Source organism: Lynx rufus, unplaced genomic scaffold (assembly GCF_022079265.1).
Source record: "Lynx rufus isolate CCGP_SWC_20201006 ecotype Redwood Valley unplaced genomic scaffold, mLynRuf1.p SCAF_17, whole genome shotgun sequence".
NCBI lineage: Eukaryota > Metazoa > Chordata > Mammalia > Carnivora > Felidae > Lynx > Lynx rufus.
In genome coordinates this window covers 26240853-26249905 of record NW_025814831.1, presented here as the reverse complement: position 1 = coordinate 26249905, position 9053 = coordinate 26240853, and the positions used below count along the sequence as shown (strand labels likewise).

At 46.9% G+C, this 9053-nt stretch overlaps 1 protein-coding gene across 1 annotated transcript; it reads left to right on the top strand.

Moving 5' to 3' along the window:
* The first annotated feature begins 507 nt into the window (after window positions 1–507).
* On the top strand, window positions 508–8322 carry AHSA1 (activator of HSP90 ATPase activity 1). The gene is made up of 9 exons (XM_047080293.1): window positions 508–705; window positions 2060–2250; window positions 3976–4058; window positions 4454–4571; window positions 5664–5752; window positions 6564–6692; window positions 7174–7275; window positions 7761–7812; window positions 7930–8322. Exons 1-9 carry the CDS (start codon window positions 626–628, stop codon window positions 8100–8102), a joined length of 1017 nt encoding a protein of 338 aa, XP_046936249.1. The 5' UTR covers window positions 508–625; the 3' UTR covers window positions 8103–8322.
* The last annotated feature ends 731 nt before the right edge of the window (window positions 8323–9053 follow it).

Below are 9053 nucleotides of genomic sequence, written 5' to 3'. Positions count from 1 at the left end.
TAGAAAATGGGCGGAAGCGAACAGTCGCTGGGTGGGACGGAAGGGGGGAACGTGAGTCAAGAAAGAGGCCGCAGAGCATGCTGGAAGTTGTAGTTTTCCCGCCTTTGCCTTTAAGCGCTGTCCGGAGGTGCCACAGGGCTTCTTGACTACAACTCCCAGAACTTCTGGCGCTCCGTGCCTAAGTAGTTTCCTTTACTTTTAGCGCGACCTTCCGCGGTTATCCAGCGGGTTACTAAACAAGACTACAATTCCCATGAGGCTCGGCAGGGCCAATGCAGAGACTAGGGAAACAATGAGACGTGTTCTTTGTGGCCTTAAGGGTGATAAATGGTCGTGTGAGCGGTTGCTTTTCCGGCCCATTTAGGGATAGCCCAACGGAGCTTGAAGGAACTCTAGAACACACATAAACTAAAGTCCGAGGAGGTGGAACGGAAGTACCCGGTGGAAGCGAGGAGGAGCCGGAAGTTAAGGCGGGGAGGGGCGGGGGGTGGAGGGAAAAGCAAGCCAGGAGGTTCTGCGGCCGCTTCTAGTAGTTTCCAGGCGCTGCCGGGCGGCTGGGACCAGGCAGTCCTGAGGCTGTGGCTGTGGCTGCTCGGAAGCTGGTGGCGGCGCGACAGGAAAGCTGATGGCCAAGTGGGGTGAGGGCGACCCACGCTGGATCGTGGAGGAGCGGGCGGACGCCACCAACGTCAACAACTGGCACTGGTGAGGGCCAGCGGGCCAGGCCGCGGGAACGCTACGGCCCGGCCAGGGGTGCGGGTCCCTGGAACCTCGGGCGGAACAAAACTAGGGCCGATACAGCCCTGCCCGGCGATGGGGGTGGGTTCTTCCTGTGGCAGGGGTCCGTAGTCCCAGGTCTCTCCACACACGACCACCTGCCTCTGTTTCAGTGTTTAGAGGGCAAGAGGGCGACGTGGAGGGCTGCGCCCAGAGGAGGGGTTTCAGAGATACAAGAACATAACCCCCGTGGCCGATGCATCCAGCCTGAGCAAGGACATGCTTCCCACACGTGGCCTGAGGAGTCCGTGAGACCCAAATCGGCGTGGATTGTGTTGGGAGATCGCTGTGTTAGGCTCGGGGCTAGTGGGCTGGAATTCTTATTTTGCGGCTTACGGGTGAGATTCAGAGTCAGTCGTAGAGAACCACTGCCTCAGTCCAGAGGACAAAGGTTTGGAACGTGTTCGGTGGGTGCTCAAGAGCACAGTGATGCTGAAGATGCCATGGCCTCTCACCCGGAACTATTCATTTGGTTGTGTTGTAACTCCCAGGACTACCCCGGTTGCCGGGCAATCACGGTTTTATAACTTAACCACTTTTAAAAGCTTACTCTCATTTATGAAATGTCCTAAAAGTACTATTTCTTTATCTTTTAACTCCACTGAACTTTGTTCCCGTTGCTTTCATTTTTACTTTGTTGCAGCCCTTTTTGCTGCTAGGTTCTCTGCTAGTTAGTATGTTGGGAGGCAGATAGTGATTTTTCTTATCTATATTTCAACCTATCTCCTCTCCTTTTAACATACATAGTGCTTTGATCTAATTTGGTTTGAAGCCCTGGATTTAACATTGTTTTCCTAGACGTTTAGAGGACACAGAATGTGTAGGGAATTTATAGCACAGCCTGAATTTGACAGGTCAGAACACTGTGCTAATGAGGTCAAGATTATTGCTTTCTTACTTACTGGACTTGTTAGCTAAATACTGCATTCTAGGGCCCACTCTTAGGCTCCTGACCTCAGCAAGATGGTCACAGTTTTCCATTTGGTCAAACGGGGGCGCCATGTTCAAGTGTCAAATACTGACTTTAGCACCATCATGCTGAGAAAGGAACGTATAATTTTCCATTTGATTTGTAACCATTCCACACAGCAGTTATCTTTCTTGACAGTATGGGACTCCTTATCTTCCTAAAAGAGGATAAGATGTTTGTGGATGTACGGGAGTGGGACTGGTCTTTTCAGAGTATTTGTCAGGTCTCTTTTAGCCTTGGATTCTCTCGCACAGAGCAAGCAGTGTGTCTTCCGTTTGGCTGCTAGTCCATAGTTTTATTTCTGTTTTGCAGGACAGAGAGGGATGCTTCAAACTGGTCCACGGATAAGCTGAAAACGCTGTTCCTGGCAGTGAGGGTGCAAAATGAGGAAGGCAAGTGTGAGGTGACAGAAGTGAATAAGCTTGATGGAGAGGCATCCATTAACAATCGCAAAGGCAAACTTATCTTCTTTTATGAATGGAGCATCAAACTAAACTGGACAGGTAAGTCTGTGCTGGGCCATTAGAACAAAGGCTAACTGCATTTTGGTTGACCTATTAAGGAGCCGGGAGAACAGTTTGGGAAGGTTAGGAACTCTTCAGGGGACACAGGGCTCTTTACTTTTATAGAAATCAGTATTGGGTGCCAAAATTTCTCTGCTGCTGTGGGACACTAAATGCATTTCCTCTCTGTGGGCCTCATAAGCCGCCACCAGTGAAGCAGCTGGGCCACTGAATCTTTGGGCCACATGATATGTTAGGACATTTTATGTCAGGTAACGTTTCCTCAGACTAGCTAACTTTTGTCTCTTGGATGATTGACTTAAAGGTGGGAAGGGGAGGGTTTTTTTGGTCTTGATTTTTTTTTTTTTTTTTTTTTACTTTCTCCTGTGTGAATCTACCAGTTTAGACTACCCTGCTAACGAAGTTTCTGTGTGACTATAATTTGGGGTGGTTTTATCCTCCAGTTTTTGTGTCCCTTCTGTGGTGGTATTGGCAAAGAATTGGAGCCATATATGTGCCCTAGCTGGATGGTCCTGACAATTTTAAAAGGCACTAAAGCTAAAGGAATACATGTGTGGGGCAAAGCATACATTAGATTTGTGCCTCGATGAGCATTTTTCAAGTAAATGGTAATAAAGAGGAGAAGAGTAGATCTATCTGTTCGTGACTTTTTTTAAAAAAACTGTAGTAGTCTGAAAGGAACCTTGGGTATCATCTTACCCAGTCCTTTTTTTATAGATTGAGAAACTGAGGTCAGGAGAAGTGAAGATCAATAATCATATTGTTGGTTCATTTTGAAATACAGTCAGTTCTGCTGTAACGTCACCCGTGTGTTCCTAAAAATCCCCATACTGTGCAAAATTGCTCAACCAAAACCACAGGGCTTATGGGGAGGATAGGGTTAGGGACACGACACAACACCCAAAAACCTTCATTGGTGACACATTTTTAAAATTTAGGAACATAAAAATTGATAGCACAGTCCACACGTTATATGGGAAGAAGTACATAAATAATACAGTAAACATGGTGCTTTACCTTGAAAAAGACCTGAAGTTCACTTGTGAAAGTGGGCATCAGAAGGGTTGCAGCATGTGGGTTATTGTCGATTGGTGGAAGGAAGGTCAGCTGAAATCAGAAGTTGTAACACCAGTGTGGGTGGCGTGGCTCATAGCACATGGGGAACTGAGGCTGCTGGCAGATAAATGTTTGAGATGTGTGTGTTTTGTGTATTCCTGTGCAGCTCATTTCAGCTGGGTGTGGTTTTGTGTGGGTGTGTGTTCACCTAGTGTTTCTCGTGAAAGAAATCCTGTGTTAGCAAATGTGAAATTCATGCTGTGATCAGATTGACCCCTAATGTGTCAGTCACATCGGAATAAATTTATATTTTCAAAACAAGCATTCTAGCAGAACTGACTGCATTGATTGTTGACCTAAGTTCTCCCTGGCAGAATTCCTGCCAGTGCCACATCCACACAGCTCTTAGTCCCATACAGTAATAACGCAGTTGGCCTCAACAGATCTAATGAGGAAAGACATTTCTTCTAGGGGAGAAGCGGGGAGGGTTGGTTGCGTCTGGCTTTATCTCAGAATAAAGAGGGTCAGTTCAGTAGTTCAAAAGAAGTGCAAGCAAAAAAAAAAGTGCAAGCAGAAGAGTAGCTAGGACTCTAGAGCAGCCTTTTCCTGCAAAGGGGGAGACTAATGATGTTGCATTGCTTTTGACAGGTACCTCTAAGTCTGGAGTACAGTACAAGGGACATGTGGAGATCCCCAATTTGTCTGATGAAAACAGTGTGGATGAAGTAGAGGTTTGTGCTTCCTAATTCCTCATCTGAGTCTTCCACATTCTCTATTCTCAGATGAGAAAAATGACTTCCCGTTCAGGATTAAAGCCCAGGCCTGGCCCAAGCATTCAGAACCTCACTTTGTAGATGATTTCCTAGGTCTGTGGTGCCATTGAGAGCTTCCAGCACAGCTTGTGCTTGTTTAATTACTCCGCTTTAGCTAGTAACTTGGGTTCTAATGTTAGCCACCTTGGCTTTGGCAGAATGCAAGAAGGAACACTCATGGGGATTGGAAAAATACCCCAACCCTCACACGTTTCCTTTGGAAATGTCAGCAGCTATCTGATTGCTCAGCACCCACATTCCATGTCTGGGTGCCCCTCAAGTTATTTACCACCTACTTCTGATCTTTCACTCAGATTAGTGTGAGCCTTGCCAAAGATGAGCCTGACACAAATCTCGTGGCCTTAATGAAGGAAGAAGGGGTGAAACTCCTAAGAGAAGCAATGGGAATTTACATCAGCACCCTCAAAACAGGTATCCCTTGAGTAGTTACGTATGCCTTGAGGAGGTAGTTCCCTCCCACCCCCGACCATCAGACTCTGATTAAGGGTCCTGACAGTCCTTTCTTTGCCAGATGGGTAAAAGATTTGTGGGGGAGGGGGCTTATTTCACCTCAAAATCAATCTATAAACTCTGAATAAGGGAAAGATATAGAGATGGATTATCTGATATATTGACTGATGAGCACTTGAAATGCAGATAGTCCCAAGTCGAGCTGTGCCGTGAGTAGAAAACACGGTGGGTTTTGAAAACTTGGTACCAGAAAAGGAATGTGAAATTACTAATAGCTTTTTATATTGATACGATAGCTTGGATGTATTGGGTTAAATGTGTTACTAAAACTAATTTCACTTCTCTGTTTTAACACTTTACTGTGGCTACTAGAAAATTTAAGATTATATTTGAGGCTGTCATTACATTTCTGTTGAACGGTGCGATCTAAAGACTTGGCACAGTCTTGTGCTTGAGCACAGTCCTGGACTATCTTTGACATGCATTCTCCAGGGACACTTAGGGGGTCATTAGGATAGCGGTCAGCTCAGCTGTCCCCTAGAATTCCAGTTCTGCCAGTGTGTTCTGATCTTGGTGTTGGGAGTACATAAAATGACTGTCAAAGGGCACCAGCATACGAGGTGATACCTCTTCTGGTGAGAACGAGTGCTCTGGTGCACTAGGCGTGGCTATTCTACTGAGGTAAGGCAGAGTGGAGAAGGGGGACTAAGTATGCATCTGTGGGTATCTTGCCCTGCTCTTGAATTCCTTGAAAGTGCCACTACATTCGTTGGCTACCATCCATAGGAGACCTCATGTACATTTAACAAGTTGTATTGCTTCTAATGGAGCGAGATTTAGAATCATCCTAGTTAACATTCTGTGTTCTGTAGCATACACTCAGATACCTGTCTGGCATAGTGCAAAGGTAAAGACCTAAAGTAAGTAGACTCTTTCTTTCTTTGTCATTACTTCATTTGGGGGTAAGACGTCCATGTTTGTCAAACTCTAAAGAAGCCACAAATCTCAGCTACTAGGAAATAACTTCCAGGAGTGGGGATTTTATTTTTTCAGAGTTCACGCAGGGCATGATCTTGCCTACAATGAACGGAGAGTCAGTAGACCCAGCCGGGCAGCCAGCACTGAAAACTGAGGAGCGCAAGGTAAATAAGTGCTATTTCCATGTGCTCTTTCTCTGACCCTAACCTCCAAGCCACAGCAGCCTGTGATCTGCCCATGGTGCTTTTTACAGAGTCTACAATGTGTAGTTGTTTGTCCCTCTTTAACTGGGTTTTTAATCATTTATAACAAACCCCTAGAGCAAATGGAAGCCAGCAGGGGCTTCAGAGTTTCTCTTGATTGCATTTAACACCGGTTAGGTTGTGAACACAGGATGGTCTTCAGCTATCTATGTTTTCAGTATTCTTTCTAAGTGGGGTGTTGATATTTCGTACTTTGACACTAGAGGGGTCACAAAGGTACCGGGCTTAGATCATGACATTCACCTATTAGGAAATTGATCAATTTCACCACATTTGCAGGGTGAGCAGCTAGTTTTTGTGGAGCTAGAACTTGTACAGTTCAGGCTCAGCACTTGGTTTGCAGCCCCGCTGCCCTTCTGCCAGCACAGTGAAGGAGATTCCCGAGGGGAGGTGGCTACTTCCAGCTCTTTGAGCACAGAATTTTTCCTGGAGAATTACACTGAGTGCTTCAGAAATGCCCAGTGGTTTGCCAGGTCCTTTGGTCAGTGGGGTTTCCAGTGAGGATCTGTCCTTCACTGGGAGTGTTGTTTTGGGTGGGAACTGAGAACACTCTGGGAAGGTTCCCCTAATGACTGAAACGTCCATCCAGCCTCCTGGAATAATTAGCACTGGAGGCGAAGAAGTTTGTGAGAATGAGTGACAGGCCTGTCCTGGAAGCCACGTTAATGGAGGCTTCCCACCCTCTAAACCTTTCTCGCTGCCGCTTCCACAGGCTAAGTCTGCTCCTTCAAAAACCCAGGCCAGACCCGTTGGTGTCAAAATCCCCACTTGTAAGATCACCCTTAGAGAAACCTTCCTGACATCACCAGAGGAGCTGTATAGAGTCTTTACCACCCAAGAGGTAAGTATAATCTTGTCCGTCAGGCCTCCGGGCATTTGCTGCTCAGGTGACTTGGGATGTTGTAGGCACATCCCCTCTGCATGCAGAGCAGGTACTAAAAAGTGGTGCCATGAGGATTTCCTCGTACAAGTAGCGACAAAGAAAAAACCCTTCTGTGTTCACTCTACTCCTCAAAGTGGACTTGCTCTCTGTCCTCCCGTATAGTGTTTTGGGGTGGTTTAAGTGGGCACCACTAGAAACATTCTTGTTGGAAAAGTGAATGGATCTGAAGTATTGGCATCATGGATTTACAAAGAGTTACTCAAGTCAAAGCCCTGAGCAGTGGCTGTCCCTTTGTAGTGGGACATAACAGAAGCCAGTCATTGGACAGAGTGGTGCCTTTGGAAATGAGAGCTAAGGTGTGCAAGTATCACCTGGCGTTTGTCCCTAGGTCCCACTGAGAGGGACATCTTCACTACCTCTTTTTTTTTCCCCCCCACAGCTCGTTCAGGCCTTTACCCATGCTCCTGCAATGTTAGAAGCAGACAAAGGTGGGAAGTTTCACCTGGTAGATGGCAACGTCTCTGGGGAATTCACTGATCTGGTGAGTGCCTGCTAGCCCCAGACCCAGGATATAGTCTCAGGTCAGAAGAAAAACATTCCTTTTTTCAGCTCTGTAGGTAAAATTCAATCTCTCTGGTTAGTAAAACCTCATTTTTGTATTTTCAAAAGAATGTTGCAGTTGAATTCTCTTGCTTTCCTAGAATTTTTCTCCTCAGAGTTAAATTAGTTCTTCCTGAAGAAATCAAACATGGAAGAGAGGTCATGTATATTGGCGGCTGGTAACTTTCCATTTGTAGCACTGAACTGTCTGTCACCTGGGCACAGTTGACCGGACTGGACTTGGGAGTGAGAGGAGAGGCCGTAGCCTGTGTTGGTGCAGATGCTACCAACTCCACGGTCCACTTTGTGCCCCTGAGGTGTAGAATTGCACAGACCGTAGGCCGAATGAAAGACAGACAGCTGGTCCCAGCCAGGATCTGGCGCATTGGAGTCTACGGTACACACTGATCTCTCTGGTTATTTTAGGTCCCTGAGAAACTTATTGTGATGAAGTGGAGGTTTAAATCTTGGCCAGAAGGTAAGTATGCATAGTTGCTTAGTGCCATTACCCCCAGAACTCTTTCTTTCCCCCTTAGTCTCCAGCCCTGACGGAAACCCTGGATCTTAAACCCCCCTCCCCTCTGCCTTTCCCCAGGGCATTTTGCCACCATCACCTTGACCTTCATAGACAAGAATGGAGAGACTGAGCTGTGCATGGAAGGCAGAGGCATCCCTGCCCCCGAGGAAGAGAGGACGCGGCAGGGTTGGCAGCGGTACTACTTTGAGGGCATCAAACAGACCTTTGGCTACGGCGCACGCTTATTTTAGGGCTGGCAGCAAGGGGCTGCCCAGTGCTTCGGTCCAGCCCTCTCCTGACTGGGGCTTGGGACTCACAGGATTGCACCATCCCAACCACTAACTTGGGGCTGGGGCCCCTTCCCTCCACGTATATCTTGGGTTTGTGCATGTTTTCTGCTGGGTGGGATCAGAGGGTGATTTCTCTTTTATGTGTACATACGCTAAATAAACGTAATTTAAAAAACGTGCATATCTGGAAACCTGTGTTGCTTGGGTGGCTGGTATTAATGAGTTCCCTTGAAGACACTGAATTAAAGGGAAAACCATTCTGGGAAAGGGCAGGTAATTAGGAGGCAGGAAAGAAACCACCTCACCGCATTCCTGAGCTAGTCTCCTTTCTGCAGACTGGCACAGAGCTGCTCCCCTCACTGCGAGAAGACAAGGCAGGGTTCTCGGGGGTAAACGGTGCCAAGAAACTGCACCCTGGGCTTGCCTCTCTGTGTGGCCTCTTTGCAAGAAGAGACGAGCACCAGGTGCTGGTTTGATACATGGGAAGATCCCCTGCCCTGTGGCAGGGGGGACTGTGGACCTCAGGTTCAGAGCTTCTGCTTACTGAGCAGTTCTATGTACTGGAGACTAAGTAGCCCCCTTGCATTAGCTCGTTTAACCCCCATAATAGCCTTATGAAAAAGCTACTACCTGCCTTTCTGTCTTAGAAAAATCTAAGTCTTGCTTTTCTTCAGTAACCTCCCAGATCCTACAGCTGATACTTTGCAAGAGTTGAGAAGGACTGGAACTTGCAGAGCCAGTGCTCCAGTCTAAACCACTATGTCTACTGCCCTGTTGCTGGGTTCATCTGCTTAAAGAGGCTGCTGTATTTCTAGTGTGTTAGGCATCCCTCCTGGAGTAAAAAAATGCCAGGCCTCTTAGTACTCCCAGAAAGAGGAAGATATGAATATCCTGGTCAAGTATTTTTTAAGT

Bases quoted from the DNA above. Each gene is read 5' to 3' on its own strand.
- AHSA1 (XM_047080293.1), top strand. From the start codon at position 626: ATGGCCAAGTGGGGTGAGGGCGACCCACGCTGGATCGTGGAGGAGCGG. The intron at 2,251-3,975 runs GTAAGTCTGTGC...TGCTTTTGACAG, and splicing joins CATCAAACTAAACTGGACAG to GTACCTCTAAGTCTGGAGTA. The intron at 5,753-6,563 runs GTAAATAAGTGC...CCGCTTCCACAG, and splicing joins TGAAAACTGAGGAGCGCAAG to GCTAAGTCTGCTCCTTCAAA.